Source organism: Diabrotica virgifera, chromosome 8, assembly GCF_917563875.1.
Source record: "Diabrotica virgifera virgifera chromosome 8, PGI_DIABVI_V3a".
In the NCBI taxonomy this organism is placed as follows: domain Eukaryota; kingdom Metazoa; phylum Arthropoda; class Insecta; order Coleoptera; family Chrysomelidae; genus Diabrotica; species Diabrotica virgifera.
Genome location: NC_065450.1, coordinates 152414502 through 152437287, shown reverse-complemented (window position 1 = coordinate 152437287; position 22786 = coordinate 152414502). Strand labels below are relative to the sequence as shown.

Genomic DNA, 22786 nt, shown 5'->3' with positions numbered 1-22786 from the left:
ACGACCATAATAATTGATCATCCCGACATATGCCCTAACTTCAGAGATATTTTGGGGTCTGGGGCACTCAATAATGGCTTTAATTTTTCCTGGATCTTTATGTAACCCTTCCTTATCAATAATATGCCCCAGATACCTTATTTCAGGCCGGAAAAACATGCACTTATCTAAATTAAATTTAAAGCCTGCCTTCTGAAGTCTATTAAAGACATTTTCCAAATTTTTTAGATGCTCCTCTCTATTAGGACCTGTTACCACAATATCATCTAAGAAATTAATAACATTTGGAATACCTAACAAAACTTTTTCTACATTTTTTTGAAAAATGCTACAGGCCGGTCTTGTACCATATGGTAGCCTGTTTACCTGATAAATACCTCTGTGTGTGCTCCAACTTAAAAGTTTTTTTGTCTCCTCCGTTAGCTCCAATTGGTTGTAAGCATTTTTGAAATCAAGTTTTGTAAAAAGGTGCCCACCCTGGAGGGCTGCAAATAACTCCTCCACTCTTGGCAATGGATGCTTGACATCAATTAGAAATTTATTTACGGTTATTTTGTAGTCAGCACATACACGGATTTTGCCTGTCTCCTTGACAATGGGAACCAGTGGGGTGCCCCATTCAGCATTTTCAATCAAGGTAATGACACCCTTACTTTCAAGTTCATCTAATTCTGCATTAACATCCCTTTTAAAAGCAAAAGGTAATGGCCTTGGTTTGCAAAATATAGGTTTTGCATTTGGTTCCATTTTTAAGTCAACTTTTTCAAACCTATAATGCCCTAATTCATTACTAAAGAGAGAACTATATTTTTTTACTAACCTGGCTATCTCTGCATCCTGATCTATTTTATTTAGATTAATGTTAGGAACTCCCGGTAATTTAATCTCGAAATTAAATGTCTTCATTAAATCTCTACCAATTAAGGCTGTTGTTCCATTTTTTATTATAATTTACCTACAGTTATCTACCCTAACATTATTATATTGAATAGTTACGAAAATCTCACCTAAAGGTGTAATAATACTTCCATCAAATGATCTGAGTCTAACTTTAGTTGGAAGTAATGCACTGGTTTTGAAATATCTGATATAAATATTTTCAGGAAGGACAGAGATACCTGCGCCTGAATCCAGTTCCATTAAAATAGTACAATCATTAATTAACATATTTGCCTTGTGTGGTTTTATAAAACCATTATTAACATTATCAAAAGAGGTATGGTACATGTTTACAAAATCAAAATCTTGTACATTTTCTGAATCAGAATTTTCACTCTCTACAGGTTCTACATAATGAGTACTTTTTCCTTTGTTTTTATTACACATTTTAGCCAGATGGCCAACCTTCCGACAGATCTTACAACTATATTTTCGGTACTTACAATTTCTAAAGTCATGTTTTATTCCTCCACACGCATTACACTTTGACTCTCCATACAAACCTCCTGAACCTCCTTCTCGTGCTTCTCTATTTCTGCCTTGGTTAACACTGGTGCTTGATATCTTATTTACTGGAACTGAAGTGTTGGCTTCTACTGCTGCAGCTTCTTTTTTCAACGCCAACTCATATAGATGTTCTAAGGTTGTTTTATGATCCTCCTCACATAAGCGATCCAGGACTGGTCCCTTTCTCACACCACAAACGAATTTGTCTTTTAAAACATTGTTTAATGTAGTCCCAAACTTGCAATCGATTGCTTTATTTTTAATTCTTACGTAAAAGTCTGCCACGGACTCCTTTTCAGCTTGTCTCAAAGAATAAAATTCTATTCGTTCCTTAAAAACAGAAACTTTTTTAGTGAATTGCTTTTGTAGAAGGATACATAGTTCATCGAAAGTCTTATTCTTAGTTAAAACTGGGTCACACAATCCTTTTAATATTTCATAGGCCTTATCACCAATTATTGTCAATAATACTGGAACCATTCTATCATTCTCTACATAATTTGCAATAAAATATTGCTCTAACCTCTCCTGGTATATATTCCAATCAGTACCTAGTCGAGAAGAAGGGATTGACATTGGAAAGTGCAAGAAACCTAACGCAAGATCGGAAAGCATGGAGACTACGATGCCAAACTCAACTCCACCAGCCTTACACCTAAAGGTAGAAAGGCTTAGGACTAAGTAAGTAAGTAAGTAAAATGAGGTATCACTCAATCCCCCTTAAAGATTTTGGGGGTTGTGTCCGCCCCCGCTATAGGGTTGATGTAATTTAGTTGAAAACTGGTCTACAAAATGTCCCACTCACAAATAAATTTGACGTGTTTTTGCATATTTTTAGATTTTCTATAGGGACCAAATTATAAGGGGTGGCAACTTTTCAAATTGACACACTGTATGTATTTCCTATATACTTATACGGTAACTTACGTGCTATTTAAATAGTTATTACTGCTTAGATTGTGTTCGACCTAGCTATCTCGTTAATTAATTTATTATTATAATATATATTTTTTATTCCATGTTCCCTTCACGCTTTACTCAGGCTTAGAACTGGCAGCGTACCGCTGGTGTGTTTAGAACTTATAATAAACATCCAATTTGTCATTTTTTTTGATACTCAGCCACCGCCCCCACTACTTAAAAATAGGGATATTAAATCGATTTTTGCGGCAGAATTAAGAGCTATTTATGAGCTCTTGAAATGATATAGTTTTGATTTTTGAGCTCATCCCCTTCACCCCCGAACAACCCTTTAATTGATTTTACTTAAGAAAAACATGCTGAAAAAAATTAAAATATATCGTATCGCTGACATAATTTCTACAGCTTATTAGTCCAGAGAAATAAGGTTTTTCTCGTGACACTTCCCCCTCCAGGCCGAAACCAAATTTTTTGAGTAGTATGGACATCTATATTATTAACCTATATGTTTCCTGCAGCCGATTTTGATGATATACATAGTTATAAACAAATGAAGATCGAAAAACGGTAAATTATCGCTTTTTTCGTCTATTACCAAAAAGTTAAGCACTTTAAACAAATTTGAGAGTAAGAAACTCATAAATCGTATAAGAAACTTCAATATGGCATTCGCTGAATATGTCCATCCTTATTGGTTGCTTAGAAAATTGCAAAATAAATCATAAATATTGAGTTTTTATAAATATTCATAACTTAGGTAAAAATTAACTTAGAATCTTCTTATTGCACGGAATGCCGAGACTTCTTGTACTTAAATTATATTTTAAATTTCAAAGCAATTGGTCAAATAGTTTAAAAGTTATTTAATTTGTTTTTCCCAAATTAATTTTTTTTGCAACACTATAAGTCAGAAAATTATGAGGTTACAATAATACTTCGGACACTTTATGAAAGAAGAACATTTATACTATTACCTTAATTAAAAATAAATGACAAAAAATAATTTTAAACAGTGTAAAATTATTTTGAAAAACATGTCGATTTTTTGCTTACTTATAAACAATTAGAATAACTTTTTAACCGTTACCCGTAGAAAAATTATTTTTTCATATTTAGAAAGACTGAATTTTTATACACATTTAGAAAGAAAAACAACTGTTCTAGGAGATTTAGGGACAAAGTTAGCCCCCCCATTTTTTTAATTCACATGTTTTTGCAAAATTATTTTGCAATATTTATAATTATTTTTTGTCATTTTTTTTAAATTAAATTAATACTGTAAATTTTCTTCTTTTATAAACTATCCAAAATATTACTGTAACTTCATCATTTTCTGACTTACAGTGTTGCAAAAAAAATTAATTTTGGATAAACAAATTAAATAACTTTTAAACTATTTGACCAATTGCTTTGAAATTTAGGGTATAATTTAAGCACCATAAGTCTCAGCATTCCGTGTAATAAGAAGGTTCTAAGTTAATTTTTACATAAGTTATGAATATTTATATAAACTCAAAATTTATGATTTATTTGGCAATTTTCTAAGTAACCAATAAGGATAGACATATTCAGCGAACGCCATATTGAAGCTTTTTATACGGTTTATGAGTTTTTTATTCTCAAATTTGTTTAAAATGCCCAATTTTTTAGTAATAGACGAAAAAAGCGAAAATTTGCCGTTTTTTGATCTTCATTTGTTTATAACTATGTATATCATCAAAATCGGCTGCAGGAAACATATAGGTTATTATTATAGATAACCATATTACTCGAAAAATTTGGTTTCAGCCTGGAGGGGGATGTGTCACCAACACGATATTTTTTTTCCTTATTTCTCTGAACTATATATATTCTAAGAATAAACTCCTAAATCATGCACATTTCGATTATTGAGCTACAACCGCCTCGCAAGAAAACCACCGTCTTTCCGGCTTAAGAGAGAGTTGTACTTAAAATGAATTAAATTAATTAGTTGGCGACTATATATCGTTTAATTAATAATTTATGAGCTCCCAAAATATGCGCCATTAGGTCATTAAATTGCAATTTCTTTTGTATAGTGCAGTCACTGAAGGTTAAAAATCAACTATTACTATTACTTTCAATTTCGGTGAACCTTCATCGATTTTCACGAAAATTGGTGAGTGGTTAGAGGATACCCCATGAAACAAAGATGACATGGTGCCACCTTGCGCCTTTACCCTGAGGGTGGATACCACCCCTTCTCGGGGGTGAAAATTATTTTATTAAAAATAACTCCACAAACCGATAGAAGTATAAATAATGTTCCGTTTGGTGTGTGTTGACGGAATTAATTATATAAAATAAATATTAATTAAAACGCAAACAACTTTCAATAATATACTTATTTATTTTGGTAAAAAAAGGTGTTTTGCTTATAGATCTCGTAAGAGTGTCAGACCACTTGCCGGGATGCGAAATCGACCGAGACTGGTGAAAATGACTCCGCTGAACTAAAAACATTAGTTTGTGATTTTTAAACTAATTTATGGGCCTAGGGTCTGATAAGGTAATTTCCCATACAAGGGCGTATAACATCTGTTTTTTTTAAGCTGAGAACTGATATATTTCGTTTCTTAAAACTAACAGGCCATTCTAAGCATGTGAATTTTAAATGGAACGTATTATTTCATTTTGAAAAAGATATTAAAAATTAAAATTAAAATTAGCAAAAATAGTAATTAAAGCGTATCGCTATAGAAGGACAAATTATAAGCAAAATTTGTTACATAAAGTTATTAAAATAAATCAATACTTTTTGAGTTATTATTAATTAAAGATAAATGATTTTAATTTTTCGTGAAAAATTGCATGCTTTAAAACTGGTTTTTCGTAAATAAATTAAAAAGTGTAAGTTTTTATAAAAAAGTTATTACCAAAATTAAAACTTTGAAAAACCTTTTATTATTAATTCAAAGTGAGTTATAATAGGTAATTAAATGTATTTTTTTGCGAGAACTCAAATCTAATTATTCAAGCCTAATTAACAGGAAAACGATGCATTTTATAAAATATACTTGATATATGTATATTTGTCAAAGTACTCAGAAATACTTATTAAATGAGCACCGAAAGAAGTTGCATATCATCAAAATTAAGCAAGCGAACATGAAAATAATAGGACCCTTTCAAATTTTTAGTAAAAAGTGAAAAATGAAACGAACGCCATTTCTACAAAAATTAAAATCTTTAGTAATCTCTATAGGACTTTCTTTACTTTAGCGTTTTAAGTAATGACCAACATTTTGACCGATTTAGAATGCATATTTTTAAAAAATATAAGTATATATGATTTAAAAAATCAAAATTTTTCAAATTTTCGTAAATTATTTGCTCTTGATAATAACTTTAACAATACCCGATGCCAGATACACGTAAAAAATGATAGATAACGAAATTTGAGTTTTTTTATTAGCAAAGATTTTACTTGACTTTTGATTTCTGTATGAATCAAAATAACTAAGATAGAAACGTTTAGGCCTAAATTTTACTGCGAGAATAATGTAACTGGAGTCCTTTAACCTATTATCCTAAATAAAACAAAGTATTTGAAACATTAAATGTAATACAGTTTTATAGCTCTTGAAATTACGTTTCAAATAGTTGGATGTGCCTGATATCATAAAAATTAACAGTTATTAAAAAAAACAATATCATTTTTTTGGAAAAATTTTTGGAGTATAAATTTTGATACTATCAAACTTCTTCTGGAGCTTATTTGATAAGTATTTCTAAGTACTTTGACAAGTATTTAGTAAGTATGTATTATATAATACATCGCTTCTCCGTTATTTAAGATTGGATCCTTAGATTTGAATATTCGCAGAAAAAAAATATACATTGAATTACGAATTACCTATAACTTACTTTAAATTAACATTAAGTGGTCTTTCAAGTAAGGAATTTATTATATTTTTTATTAGCTTCAATTTTAGTGATGATTTTTTTTTTGTAAAAACTTACAGATTTTGAGTTATTTATGAAACATCGCTTTAAAGCATGCATTTTTTTTCACAAAAATTAAAATATTTTATCTTTAATAACTCAAAAAGTATTGATTTATTTTAATAACGTTATCTAACAAATTTTGCTTAGAATTTGTCCCTCTATCGATTTGTGGGTTTTTTTTAATAAAGCACTTTTCACCCCCGAGAAGGGGTGACATTTAACCCAGGCTAAAACCGCAAACTGGTACCATGTTACTTTTGTTTCTTGAGGTATCCTCTATCCACTCACCAATTTTCGTGAAAATTAATGGAGGTTCACCGAAATCGAAGATCATAGTTGATTTTTACCTTCAGTGACTGCACTATAGAAAGAAAATTGCAATTCAATAATTGAAATGCGTGTATTTTGCGAGCTCATGAATTATTAAACGATATGTAGTCGCCAAATAATTAATCTAATTTATTTTAAGTGAAATTCTCTCTTAGGCCTGGAAGATAGGGTGGTTTTCTTGCGAAGGGATTGTAGCTCAATAATCGAAATGCGTGTGATTTAAGAGTTTATTCTTAGAATATATAAGCTAAACATATTATATCCACGATACGATATATTTTAATTATTCTCAGCGTTTTTCTCTTAAGTTAAATCAATTAAAGGGTTGTTTGGTAGTGAAGGGGATGAGCTCAAAAATCGCAGCTATATCATTTCAAGAGCTCATAAATAGCTCGTAATTCTGCCGCAAAAATCGATTCAATATCCCTATTTTTCAGTAGTGGGGGGGGGCTGAGTCAGCCCCCACTAAAATATTAAATTCCTGCTCAGTGTAGCGAGCTCAAAATTTTTAATTTGCGGAATATGAAAGCTCATAAATCAGGGCTATTTGTTTTTTAATTTTTGAAAGTGGGGGGGGCAGCTCAACACGGGTTATTAATCTGATAATTTTTCCGATACTAATTACGGGATTACCGTAGACATGGTCAATGGTCAACCCAAACAAGCAGATGAATCTGGTGATTTTATAGTGACATTATTTGGTATGAATCTCCCTTTCTTTTGAGTTTATTCCTTCTAGTTTAAATCTTTTCTCTAATTTATTTGTCCTTATTGGAGATCTACAGAAATTTCGCTGACTTTTTGGGTATTATTATCATAATTAAATACTTACGCAATATTTATTTACCATATTTTATAAAATTTGTTATACAAACAATGCACTGACTGACATTACAAAGAGCCAAAATTGTCATATTTCATCGCTACGATCGCTGGCATCGTTTCCTGTATTCCTTTATCCCTAGCATGATCACGCACGGAGCAATTTGCAATTTATAATACAACAGTATTTACCTACGTTATATACACTGAGCAGTAAAATTAATGTACCGCCTTGAAATTGGGACATTTTTCATATATCGAATTTCCTAAAACTGTTGTCCGATTACAATTTTTAATATGCTATTATAGCCATATTCTTTAAGAATATCGTTGTAATAATATTGTTGCTAGACTAGTTGTTGCCATTATTCATAAGAGACCCTAGGTAAATAATATATTTTGTTAAGATCAGGTTATTAAAAAGCTTACAAAACTGAAGAATATACAGGGTGTTCCATTAAAAATAAAGATGATGGACTATATCGACGGGTCTCAGCGTTTTTTTATAATTTTTTAAAACAAGGACAGAAATAATTTTATTCCAAAAGTGAGTTCCACCCTATATAATACAATACATAAAATTTGTTACAGGTTTCTTATGATGACGCTGTTAAAAAGTGCAAGAAACGTGGAATGTCGTTAGTTAGTATCCAGTCAAAAGAAAAAAGCAACAGTCTTAATACTGTACTTCAAGCCAGTAGTTGTAAGTCATTTTAATTGTATAAAATATTAAAGGGCCAATTATTTTCTTATATAGGGTGTCCCAAAAGTAGCGTAGCGGAACGGTCGAATATTTCGCGAAATGAACATCGGATCGAAAAACTGAAAAATACGTGTTCAATAACTCAAAAATCTATAGAATGACGCCAAACACGACCCCCCACTCCACCCCTTGAGACGGGGTGGAGGTAATTTTAAAATAATAAATGGAAACCCCCAGTTTTTTTTTGCCGATTTGGATTCGTTACGTAAAAATAAGCAACTTTTATACGAGAATTTTTTTCGAATTGTGGATAGATGGCACTATAATCAGAAAATACGATTTCGTGATCCCATAGGTAAATGATAAAAACGGTCCAATATTTCGAGAAATGCACTTCCAAATGAAAAATCACAAAAAGATGTGATTATTTTTTTTTTTCAAAAACCTATCGAATGATACCAAACACAATCCCCCACTGCACACGCCCTGGAGGTGGGCTGTGAGTTAAAATCTTAAATAGGAATCCCCGTTTTTTATTGCAGTTTTGGATTCTCATGAAAGAATAAATAACATTTATTCAAACATTTTTTGGAATTGTTTATGAATGGGGCTAATAAATCGTATTTTTCCGATTATAGCGCCATCTATTAACAATTCTAAAAAATGTTTCGAATAAATATTACTTATTTTTTCATTAGGAATCAAAAGCTGCAATAAAAAATGGGGATTGCTATTTAATATTTTGGGGGGTGGGGTGCAGGGTCATGTTTGATGTTATTCGATAGGTTTTTAAAAAATATTAAATATGTGTGTGTGTGTGTGTGTGTGTGTGTGTGTGTGTGTGTGTGTGTGTGTGTGTGTGTGCTTGTTTTTGGCTTGGATGCAACCATTTGGCCATTTGCCACAGATTTTTTTATGTCATAATTATCAAGATAATTATGTACGATAATAAAATAAATTCATATTATAAACATTTATAAATATATATTATTAATTTTGAGAAAACTAACTAGCAGATTTAATATGTTCATATCAGTGGTACAGACAACATTATGGATATGGTAAGGTGGTAAATAATTCTTTTGAATAAGTGATTGTATTAGAATTTTTGTATTTAAGTTATAATTATAATATTAAATATGTGTTTTTTGGCTTTTCATTTGGAAGTGTGTATCTCTCGAGATATTAGACCACTTCTTTAATTTACCTGTGGTTTCAGATAAATGGTTTTCTCCGATTATAGCGCCATCTATCCACAAATCGAAAAAATGTTTCGTATAAAAGTTACTTACTTTTATGTAAAGAATCCAAATCTGGGCATTTCCGTTATCCCCCACCCCGCCTCTAGGAGGTGGAGTGGGGGGTCGTGTTTGGTGTCATTCGATAGATTTTTGAAAATTATTGAGCCTGTATTTTTCAGTTTTCCGCTAATTTTGGGAAACCCTGTATAAATCTTCCTTGAGCTGTTGGTAATCTAATTTAATGAGAGATATTATCCTTGCATTAAATTATAAAATCTTATTTTTTGATTGCTGTGACTGTCTCTTATGTTCTTAACATAAGACGAGAACCAAACTTCTAAGTGGTTGCTTATGAAAATCTTTGATGTACACATAATTATTGATCTTCGTCAAAGCAGGTACAATTCGATGTCGAAGTAATAGTAGATTGTGGGTTTCAATATTTTTATCCTATTCTTCTTCTTCTTCCTACTTTATAAATAGACCCAATGCCTGTTTTACCAGAGAACAAGGACCACAGAGAAGCGACACGCCTTTGATCCTTCGTGACCACGCCGCCAATGACCTTCAAAGCAACCTGAACAACCAGCGTACCAATAGTCAGTGGGCATGTCACACAATATAAATTCGAAAATAAAATTAAGCATTTATGTTGACTTTCAATAAATATAAAATATTGCACCGAAAAAAAAGTTGCGTGCAGGGCCGACTTTTGTTGGCATTCTTTATAATAATGGAATCATTTTTGATTTACAAAAGGTTGCAAATATATCGCACAATGCAAAGTAATGGTGAAAATCATATTGATTGGAACCATAAATGAAAATACCTTTTTGTTTATCCTGATTTTGGCATTGAAAGACCAATAATAAAATATACCTATTTCCTACGGTAAGTGTGACATTCACTGATTGTTTTGGGCTTGGGCTGATACAAGATATAATTTGTTCGTCGGGGCATTTCCTAATAAATTATATTTTTTAATATGGGTTATCGAAAAATAACACAGCCATTGTAACTTCCACGGAAATGTCACAAACTCTGAAAGTTCCAATTCTCTTTTGGTGACAAATGTTCGTGATCGATAACAAAAAACTTTATGTTGAAATCGAATGTCAATATTGTTATTGTCTTGGAAACCTATACCTTCTCTGATATATCTTTGGAGCAAAAGTATGAAGACATTTTACATTTAATTCTCTTCATGTTTCATAATTTGACAATGTTTCTTTAAGCGGAATTTTATCTCTGTAAATATTTTAAATTGGCTCTAAGCAGTACAAATATTGCCGAACGTCAAGAACCTAAAGCTTGTCACGCACGGAAAGCTATACTATAATATACGGTGATGAGTGCCCTAATACCCGAAAAAATAACGCAAAAGACGGAAAACATAATACGTTGTGAAATAAAACACAAGACTACAATATAATATCGATGTATCCACCTTTGTACCTTTGCATCCACAAAAGACATGTTAAACTACAAAACCGTCTACTTTCTTTGTTTCTAAAGATATCAGGTTTATTCAAAAAACAAACTCTTCAGAATACAACACTACAATACGATTCCGATGTATACTCCGATCCATATAAGGTAACCTTTGTTATTTATATTTAAATAATTAAAAGTTGGCAGACAATTTTTGTATACTGCACTGCAAAAGGTAGATAAGTATTTAGTTTTTTCATAATTGAATGTAAGTTTGTTTATTTGCAGCCGTGTTTTTGCAATTTTGAAGTCTTGTTCTGCTATAATTTTAAGATTTTCTCAATTATCGGCCCAATTATGTTTCCAACAATTTTTGTTTGAATCGTATTGTTTTTGTCGTTTAAATCAGAAAGTCTCGTGTATAGAACTCTTTATATATTCTTATTTCGTAAAAATAGGATATCTTGGAGTCCGATAACACACGGAAAACATCTGTTGAATTTTTCACCTGGCTGACCCTTCGTAGACTTGCGTCTGACACCAAATTTTTTAATATTTTTAATTTGAAATATCCCTTGCTTGGCAGAGCGAAGTTTAGTTTTTTATGCATTACGTAGGGGTAATTAAATTCAAGAAAATGAATCACTTTCGTCATGATTTATTATCAATAATATTTAATCAAGTCAAATTAAGACTATTAGATACGTAATAACTAATACTTACGTAAAAATTACAAAGCAATAACAATTACCTGTTATTATTCTTAGGAAATCTAAATAAACTTATTCCTCTTCCTGTCGCAGATGAACATCCGTGAAATACATACGAGTAACCAGACATTTTAACTATTATAATTATATAAATGCTCAAACAAACTTTTTAAGTCGAGTATTTACCATACACGCCTACGGACTATCGTAAAACAACCAGGAGGGACAGAATTAGCCTGCTGGTGATACTTAAAGCAACCAGGTTCGCGCATGCGTCTTCAAAACGGTACACGTTTTTAGTGCGGTTGTGTCGTTTCTCTGTGGTCCTTGTTCTCTGGTTTTACTTCGGTTTTTAGCCTCAATTTACGTTGTCTGACCATCTGTTCCTCGGTCGTCCCAATGATCTTCTTCCATTTGGGGATTTGTCTCTTTCTATTCGTACTATTACATTTTTTGTCAAATTTTTTATGTGTTGATTCCATTCTATTTTTCTTCTTTTGGTCGACATACCTACATGTTTATTTCTTCTATACCACATCTCGCTCGTATATCCTCATTTCTTACTCTGTTTCTTAGAGTTTGGTTTTTTATTTTTCGTAAGACTTTCATTTCTGTTGTTACCAGCAGTCTTTGCGTTTTCGCCGAATCTGTCCTTGTTTCCGCTGTGTACGTCAATGTCAGTCATATTGTTGATTTAAGTATACAGGGTGTTTCATTAATAATTGTCCATATAGTAATCTGGAGAAACCTTAGCACAAAATACGAAGATTTAACCTAAAACACTTAAAACGTCAAATACGGTTGCATCTAAAATAGCTCCAGAAAAAATTAATTTTTTAGTAGTTTAACTTAAATTAATTTTATAGTGGTTTTAATTATCATTGATAAGAAGTTTCAGTCCTATGGGTTAAACAGCCTAGGCTTCTTTTCACGGTGTTTAACTTTTGTGTGAACAGTTTAAAATTTGGCCATGGTTAAACGTACCTAAATATTGACATTCAGCTCGCAGTTTTTGTGACAATTAAAACATTTAAATTTCATCGTGGGTAAAAACATTTACATATTGTAGAATAGTGATACAAAAGTGAAAATATTCTCCCCAGATGGGGGAGAATATAAAAAAGACGCCAGTGTGCGAACTAAATACTGCTGAAGTTATTAGTGATAGTAATCAAGACATGGATACAGGAACTATCACCACAAATTCTTCTGCTACAAGGGAGGTAAAACTTTTTAATATTAATTGTAATAGTTACGACTTTCAAAATTGTTGTGTTTATGTTGAGAAGACCAATGATCAGAATATTTCCCGTTTGCATCCAATGGTTGTTGCAGATATTTTACATCAAAAATTAAAGATTAATAATATTAAGCAAATTAAAAGTATAGGAAGAAACCGTGTTAAAGTAATCCTCAAATCTATTTTGGATGCAAACAATTTAGTCAATAATAGTCACTTAAAGGACGATAATTTAAAAGCGTACATTCCAAATCACCTCTTGGAAATCAAAGGACTGATACGCGATGTTGATACCAAATATAATATTGACTATTTGAAAAAATATATGAGCTCTAGTTCACCAATTATTGATATTAAAAGAATGCACAGGAAAGTAGAAAAGGATGGAAATACAGAATACGTCCCTAGACGTAATGTTATAATTACTTTTGAAGGCAATTGTTTGCCAAACTATGTTGTGATAAATTATGTATTTTTCCAAGTGGAAAAATTGTTGGGTAAAGTGACGCAATGTTATAAATGCCTCAAATATGGACATATTTCTAGACAGTGTAAAGGTACACAGGAATACTGTATACAATGTGGACAAATTAAAAATGACATACATACATGTGATGAAACAAAAAAGTATTGCATACACTGTAAAACTGATAAGCATATATCGATCTCTAAAAACTGTCCTTTTTTCGAACATCAAAAAAAAATAAAAAATATCATGATTGAACATAAAATCTCATATTTGGAGGCAAAAAATTTGAGTGACTCATCATTTTCTGGTCTTATTTCTAATAACAGATTTGAAATATTGTCAAATTCAGACAAAGAATTTCCAAAATTAACTAACTCCTCTGAAGTTAGTACATCTCCTTATTTCAAGCCATCGAGGCCTCACCTACAGAAACCCAAAAGTTTTAGCCAACCAAGCTGTAGTACATCAAGCACTGAGTATAGTGCAAATAAAAAAAGAAAAGTATCATCTCCAACTTCCGAAGATCCTACACCATATCTCATCCCTTTCAGATTTGGACCGTCTCAACCTTTACCTCCCTTAAATAAGGAAAGTTTTCCTAATACAGACAATGATAAAAATAAGTTAGTAGATTCCTTAGTACTTCTTTTCTCAAGTTTTATTCAAAATATTAATTGTTTAGAAGAGGCAAAATCACTTGACATGAATTTGTTAGCCAAAGGTATTAATAATGTTCTAGATAATATTTTAAAAAATAACTCATCTAATGACGAACAAATCTAAACTCAAAATAATACAATGGAATGCTCGATCAGCTGTTGCTAACAAAAACAGCCTTATTAACTTTTTAATAACCGAAGATATTGACATAGCTTTAATAAGTGAAACTTGGTTTAAACGGGATGTTGTATATATTTATAGAGGTTATAATGTGATACGCGAAGATCGCGATGACGGCTATTCTGGAGTTGCTATTTTAATTAAAACTGGTATTCCTTTTGAGCGCATAACAATTTAAAAAAATTATATTCAAGACTTGCTTGCTTGTGGTATTAAAATCAACTATAAACAAAGTTATTTAAGTCTACTCTCTGTATATAGGTGCCCAAAAACTAAAACCAAAACCGAAGATTGGGATAAGTTATTTTCTCAACTAAAACACCCTTGTATCATTGGAGGAGATATGAATGCACATAATTCTTTGTGGGGCTCATATAAAAATGATAATATAGGCCATCAAATTGTGGAGACAATTCAGAATTTAGATTATGTAGTAATGAATAATGGACAACCAACTTGCCAAACGAGTCCAGGAAACTCAGATTCCATGATTGATGTCACGTTTTGCTCACCATCCCTTTTTGATAAAACTTCGTGGTCTGTAGATCTTGATACCTTGGGATCAAATCATTTCGTTATAAAGGTTGTGATCGATGTCTTGGGAACTAATGCTAATACCATTTATCCCAGTACTAAGTGGAACATTAAAAAAGCAAATTGGTCATTATACTCTCAGCTTGTTGATACCTTATTAAACGAAAAACCTCACACATCCTTAAATACCCAAGAAAAATATAATTTCCTTATTGACTGTATTAATGAAGCTTCTAAACAATCTATTTCTGAATATAAACCATTTAAATGCAAACGGACTCCCCCTCCGTGGTGGGATTCGGAATGTGATCAATCCGTTGCAGAAAGAAAGAAGGCATTAATAAACTATAAAAACAATTCTTCTCCTGAAAATTTTTGTAAATGCAAAGAAGTAAATGCTCGTGTCAAAAAATTCCTGAAATTAAAGGCCAAACAAAGTTGGGTTGCATGGTGTTCAAAATTAAATAAACAAACTCCATCTAGTCTTATTTGGAATCAAGCAAGAAAAATGAATAGGAAAAAAGTTAATTTTTCATTACCTCTAAGTAATTCATGGGTAGACGATTTTTTCGATAAAATAGCTCCACCTTACGTAAATAACCAGTTAGATGTTATTAATTCTAAAACGCTTCCATCTGATCAGAATCATTTTCTCCTTACACCTTTTTCGAGAACTGAATTAGATTTTGCCCTTGATAATCGCGTTAGTACCTCACCAGGATACGATGCAATCAAATATCCTATGATACAACATTTACCAGATAACGCAAAACAATTACTTTTAAATATATTTGACCAGATAATTATTGAAGGCAACAGCATAATAGATTTTAAGCGTATTATAGTCGTTCCTATTCCCAAACCGGGGAAAGACCCTAAATTAGCTGAAGCTTACCGACCGATATCATTATTATCATGTATATTGAAGACTCTCGAACGGATGGTTAAGATTAGGTTGGATTGGTGGCTAAGGGATCAAAATCCTTTACCCGCTAACCAACATGGTTTTAAAAAAGGTTATGGAACTTTAGATTCCTTAACAACTCTTGTTGTAGACATTCAGAACAGTTTTTCCAGGAACAGTTATGTGCCCGCTTTATTTTTAGACATCGAAGGTGCTTATGACTCTGTCTCTCTTTCAATTCTCCAAGAAAAAATGATTACATTTTTTAATATTCCATCACAGTTTGCTTCTAACATTGTAAACCTATATAAAAATAGAATAATTTATTTAAAAAATAATCATACTCTTATAGGCCCTAGACTTAATAATAAAGGATTACCTCAGGGCTCCGTTTTGAGCCCTATTTTATTTAACATTTACACAGCAGATCTACACAACATCACTATTAACAATATTGCATTTAATGTTGTACAATATGCTGACGATTTCTGTTTGTACACAGAACACAAGAAATATCAGCAATCCATTGAAAACTTGAATAGTGTCTATGGTCTCCATAAAAAATGGTTTATTGAAAATGGCTTTGAATTATCATGCAGTAAATCACAAGTTTGTTTATTTACCAGACATAACTTTCCTAATATTAGCACAATCACCTTAGCTGGGCATAAATTTTCTTTTAAAAATAAAATTAAATATCTTGGAATGATACTCGACCAAAAATTGACCTGGAAGTTACATATTGACGACATGTTGAACAGGTGTAATAAGGGAATAAACTTTCTTAAATCAATTAATAGAACTTGGTGGGGATCGGATGTTGAAGTAAGTTTATTATTTTATAAAGCTTACATACGATCTATTTTCGATTACGGCAGTGTTTTGTATGGATCAGCAAATAATGCACTACTAAACAAAATCAATGTTTTACATAATTCAGCCTTACGAATATGTCTAGGAGCTATGAGATCCACTCCAGTACAAGCTTTATATTTGGAAGCCTTGGAACCTCCTTTAAATCTAAGACGAAGTTTTTTGTCCAAAAAATATTTAATGAAAGTATACTTAATTAACCCTCTTCTATACCAAAAAATAGTGACTTTAAGTTGCCATGATCTAACCAATAAATATTGGCAAAAAAAGAAATCTCCCTTACTGTGTGAAGCTTATAATCAAAATATAGTACTCTTAAAAAATATAGATAAAACGAACGACTTATTCAAAAACTACGCGTACTCTTCTTTCTTTTCTCCTACAGATATTATTGTACCAAATTATAGTGAAAACATATATTTAAATAAAAATATTCTTTTATCCATAACGAATAGTTACAATGAGTCAATAGCTCTATATACAGATGCGTCTAAATCTGCAGATGGAACTGGATGCGCCTTTTTTATACCATCGGGACATATAGAAAAGAAATTCAAACTGAAACCGGAGACTTCGATTTATACAGCAGAGGCTATTGCAATATATGAAGCTTTACTATATGTAGCTGAATTTGATTTCGCCCATATTATAATTTTGTCTGACTCCTTAGCAGTATTGAAATCTCTTGGTAAATATGGACCCCCAAACATCCAAGACTGCCCATACATTTATAAAATTAAACATATTAAACAAAATCTTTTAACCAAAGGAATCAATGTACATTTTATATGGATTAAAGCACACGCAGGATTTGAACATAATGAGTATGTCGACTTATTAGCCAAAGAAAGCGTTTCATCCGATACCAGTATTCTACATAAAATAACACTGACTGATAGTATAATCTCTTTCAAGTCAACACTGCATCGGGAGTGGAGCTACCAGTGGAAGGAATACTCTTTTGTGAATCAAAATAGATACTCGTTAATTCAGCCCGATATTCCCAAATTTCCTTGGTACAAGTCTTGTAGAGCTTCTAGAAAGTACATAACTTCTATTATTAGAGTACGATTCGGGCACGCATGTTATCCAAAGCATTTATTTAAAATACAGGTTTTGGATAATGATAAATGTGAGCATTGTGAAGAGGAAAGTGATTTAGATCATATATTTTTTGGTTGTTCTAAAAATACAATTTACTCATCTAAATTAATAAATGATTTATTAAAATGTAAAGTAGCAACTCCTTGGAATATACTATATTTATTATCACTTGGTTCTGTAGATGTATACAACTCTTTAATTAACTTTTTAAAAGACAGCAAATTATCATTATAATTCCCTTAAACATTTTTAATTAATACCTTTGGTAGTTAGTAGTTTTAGCTGTTAAGCTTAGTGTTACTTAATACCTTTTAGTTGTTATCTTTGTTTTAAACCTGTTTTGTATAACTTGATAACTTGTATTCCTTATGTGTCTGGCAGTATGACGGTAAGTCTAAGCCAAAAAAAAAAAAAAAAAAAAAAAAAAAAAAAACCTAAAACACTTAAATAAAATATGGTTCCTTACTGAGTTACAGGGTGTTTTATCTAAAAATTTAAAAATTATTTTTGCCCAGCATTTTAAAACTATTCGACGTATCCTTTTCATACTTGGCAGGAAGTATAGGTAAGTACTGTACAAACTACTAAATTATGTTAAACAAACGTTTCTGGCTATTACCAGAGGCGTACAACGGGGGAAAGTGGATGGTTGACCTTTTCCAAATTCTACGCCACTGGCGAAATTGCTATTTTAGTTCAATTTTTGGATTCTCCAATACTTTCTATGAAAATAATATACTCTTCATTCTAAACGATAAAGTCATTAGTTTTCGAGATCTTTGAAGTTAAAAATGAAACGACACGGTTATTTTGATTAATGTATTGCGTCGCATCATTTTTAACTTCAAATATCTCGAAAACTAATAATTTTGTCGTTACGAATGAAGAGTATATTATTTACATAAAAAGTATTGCAAAATCAAAAAATTACACTAACAGCAATTTCGTCAGTGGCGTAGAATTTGGGAAGGATCAACCAGCCCCTATCCCCTGTCGTACGCCTCTGGTAGTAGCTAGAAACGTTTATTTATCTTAATTTAGTAGGGTGTAGAGTACCTACACTTACTGTAGTAAGTATGATAAGGATACGCCACATAGTTTTAAAGTACTGGGTATAGTATTTTTACTACAAAAACGTTATTACGTAGGTCAAAATTTTTGACGTAAGAGAACTGTCAAAACATTAGAATGTGACTTTTCATTATTGCCATATTTTTATAAACATGACAATAATGAAAAGTCACATTCTAATGTTTTGACAGTTCTCTTACGTCAAAATTTTGACCTACGTAATAACGTTTTTGTAGTAAAAATACTATACAAATAATTTTTAAATTTTAATCATATGAATAATATTAATAAATTAATCAAAATAACTGTGCCGTTTCATTTAACTTCAAATATTTCGAAAACTAATGACTTTGTCCTTACCAATGAAGAGTATATTATTTACGTAGAAATTATTGGAGAATCTAAAAGGCACTAAAATAGTAATTCCTCCAGTGGCGTAGAATTTGAGAAGGGTCAACCATTCACCATCCCCTGTCGTACGCCTCTGGTAGTAGCTAGAAACGTATGTTTATTATAATTTATTAGGGTGTCTAGTAGTCGCACTTTCGGCCAAGTATAAAAATGGTAAATCGAATAGTTTTAAAACGCTAAGCAAAAATAGTTTCTAAATTTTTAGATAAATTACCCTGTAACTCAGTAAGGAACAACATTTTATTTAAGTGCTTTAGGTTAAATCTTCGTATTTTTTGCTAAGGTTTCTCCAGTTACTATATGGACAATTATTAATGAAACACCCTGTATATCCTGGTTTTCTTTCCGTTGTGAAGTATTTGTGTCTCCAGATTGTGTTGTTGAGCTCCAGATTGTGTTGTTGAGAAATCCTGCTGCTCTGTTCGCCATGTTCAGTTGTTTTCTTACTTCTTCTTCCACTTTTCCGTAACTTGACAGTTTTATTTCCAACTACTCCGTTTCCATCACTTGTTCTATTATTTTGTTATTTACGACCAATTTACATCGTCTCGGTTCCGGTGATATCCCTATCGATTTAGTTTTCTGTTGGGATCACCATGATGAATGTTCATTTTACAAACGCTTATATTTTACAATCTGTTAATTTTAAAACTGGCTAATTTATTATGTCTAATGTCGCTTTGTTTTCGTTAGTAAAGTTAGCGGTCGACCCCTGCAATCATACCAATGAAAACGTAATTAGTCGAGTGGTCCAAATGGAATGATAATGTTTTCAATCCTTTTGGGGGTGAAAAAATATACGTTCAAAATAATTCCGGAAATAGGCAAACTGACTAATTCTAAGCAATTTTTGTTCTATAGCATTTTTTTACTAAGTTAATACTTTTCGAGTTATTTGCGAGTAAAAATGTTCAGTTTTCAACAAAAAAAAAATACATTGTTAGACGGTTTTTTGCAAATAACTCAAAAAGTAATTATTTTATCGAAAAAAGAACATTCTAAGAAAAAATATAGCCCATAAAAAAGTGAAACAAAATGGTGTAGGTGTATGTATGAGATCCCTAGCCCCGTAAAAGAAGAGTTGTAACTAATTAAAAATAGGCTCATACTTGCCAAATTCCAAATCGAGTATTTCAACGTGAAATAACAAAAAAATGAAGCATTTTTTGGGAAAAACTCATTACAACTATTTTAAAGTGTTTAAAAAACACCTTATTTTTGTTTTTTAAAAAAGTTTCTAGCATTCAAAGTAAGGAAGTTACGCTCAAAATAAAGTTCTTCCCTTTTTTTGGTAAAAAATCGTGAAAATCAAGTTCCTTTACTGGTGTGCGTATTGCTTATAATCTTTATAACGGGTTTGAACTAGTCACTAATCACGCGAGTGTATGCAAACTTTGAACAGCCATATTTTAACCTATGTTTGTATTACAGAAAAACAAAAAATCCAAAATATTCAACAAAGCAAAACCTACATCTTTTTACTCTTCGTAATTTTTGTTATCACTAATAAATTTTAAGTAATTTTGCAACCTCCGTGGCTCAGTGGTAAGAGCGCCTGCCTTTGGATCGAAAAAATCCGAAAGGTTGTGGGTTCGAATCTCACCAGGGTCAGAAATTTTTCATTTATTATAAATTAATAAATGAATATAGTTTCTGTCCTTGTGGGATCGGTAATCACCGGAGGGACCGCAGACGTTCGGATACAATTAGCATCTCTTTGCAAAGACAATGACGTCGACTTTGCAAAGTAACAAGACATTTACTCAACACACACACTACACATGACACTATTAGGTACCTAACTGTTCAAAATTACCGTACCTACCATGCCAATGGCCATTAGTTGTCGAGGCATTAGCTAAATAAAAAAAAAGTAATTTTGAAAGAAACATTTTTTTCCAAATTAAAAATTAAGAATATTTTACTTTAAAACCGATTTTTTTCAAAAATAAGCCCTCTAAACTGACGAAACTTACAGATTACATAAGTAAAGTAACTTGTGAAGCGGAACGATTAATCTGATTTAAAACGCTAATTAGAGGATAATTTTCCCGAATGTTTCTGTCCAAAAAAAGGGATCAACTTTATTTTGAGCGTATCTTGCTTACTTTTGATGCTAGAATCTTCTTTAAAAAATAAAAGTAAAGACTTTTTTAAACTCTTATTAATGCTAATTAGAGGATAATTTTCCCGAATGTTTGTGTCCAAAAAAGGGATCAACTTTATTTTGAGCGTATCTTGCTTACTTTTGATGCTAGAATCTTCTTTAAAAAATAAAAGTAGACTTTTAAACTCTTTAAAAAATTTGTAAGGATTTTTTCTCAAAAAGTTCATCATTTTTTGGTTATTTCACGTTGAAATATTCGCTTTCAAATCTGACGAATATGAACCTATTTTTTCATTAGCTACAACTTTGCTTCTACTGGGTCTAGAGAGTTCAAACTTACACGTTTATTTATAAGCTATATTTGTGCTAAAAATACATTTTTCGATCAAATACTTACTTTTTGAGTTATTTGCAAAAAACCCTCTGAGAACGTGTTTTTTTTTTATTGAAAAATGAACGTATTTACTCGCACATAACTTAAAAAGTGTTAACTTCGTGAAAAGATGCAATAGAACAAAAGTTCCTTAGAATTAGTCGGTCTATCCATTTCGGGACTTATTTTGAACGTATATTTTTTCACTCCCAAGAAGGGGTGAAACTCGCACACTTAGGACAAAAGCACCCATCGGCACAATATACTTTTCTTCTTATTAGACATGTTATCTATGTGTATGCCAAATTTCACATCAATCCAAGTGGTTCTTTAAAATCTGGAGCAAAAACCGTGATTCAATGGACTATAGTAAAATATAGCCATAAGCAATAATGAATATAACATAACGTTTAATTTTTTTCGAAATTAATAACCTTAGATAATACTTCTCTCTTATTCAAATCCACCAATAAATCCTGCCATATTCCTATCAGATAAATATTCTCCACAACTGCACATATTACTAGATTGTGTCTGAAACATCTAAAAAATCAGTAATTATTAGATATTATATTTTAGATGGAAGAAATACTTTCTGGACATCCGGTAACAAAAAGTATAACAAATGGACCTGGCTGAAAGGAGAACCACTCGAATTTACTAACTGGAACGCAGGAGAACCAAACAATGGAAGGGGAAATGAAGATTGTCTTACAGTCACAGTCTTTAAATCTGACAACCACTCTTTATGGAACGATGAACCATGTGGATGGGGATACACTCCGGTGTGTGAAAAAGTCGTTGAATGCTCAGAATGATCACGCTCTGATTATGCCTATCAGTAAGATTATTGTTTCGGTTTTAAACTTATTTGAAATGTACGCTGCATTTCTTCATTAAAGGTTTTAAAGTAAAATGTTTGTTTTGCTAAAGTAAGAAATTCATCATAAAAAAGAGCGTGGCACTTGTGGAGTGCCGACAAAAGTGAATACTTCTTATAGATTCGATTATAATATATTCGATATGATTTAATTCGTTTCGATTTTATCCGACTCGATCCGATTCAATTATATTTTATTAAATTTTATTTACATCATTTTATTTAATCTTATTCTATTTTATTTGATTAAGTTTTATTTAATTTTAATTACATTTAATTAACACCTATAGGGTTGAAACCACCACGAACCCAGTCAATAATATCAAATTCGGGATGCATACTTAGTTTTACTATAAAAACATGTGTCGCACTATTATGTTTTGAGAAATTGAACAAATCACCCCTAT

At 31.4% G+C, this 22786-nt stretch overlaps 1 protein-coding gene across 1 annotated transcript in view; it reads left to right on the top strand.

Moving 5' to 3' along the window:
• Positions 1-22415, top strand: part of LOC126889692 (macrophage mannose receptor 1-like) — a 135091-nt gene extending 112676 nt beyond the window's left edge. Inside the window, exons 12-13 of the mRNA XM_050658212.1 lie at positions 8080-8191; positions 22079-22415. Coding sequence (XP_050514169.1) covers positions 8080-8191; positions 22079-22317 — 351 coding nt within the window. The 3' untranslated portion in view covers positions 22318-22415. The remainder of the gene's footprint in view (positions 1-8079; positions 8192-22078) is intronic.
• Positions 22416-22786: the final 371 nt, after the last annotated feature.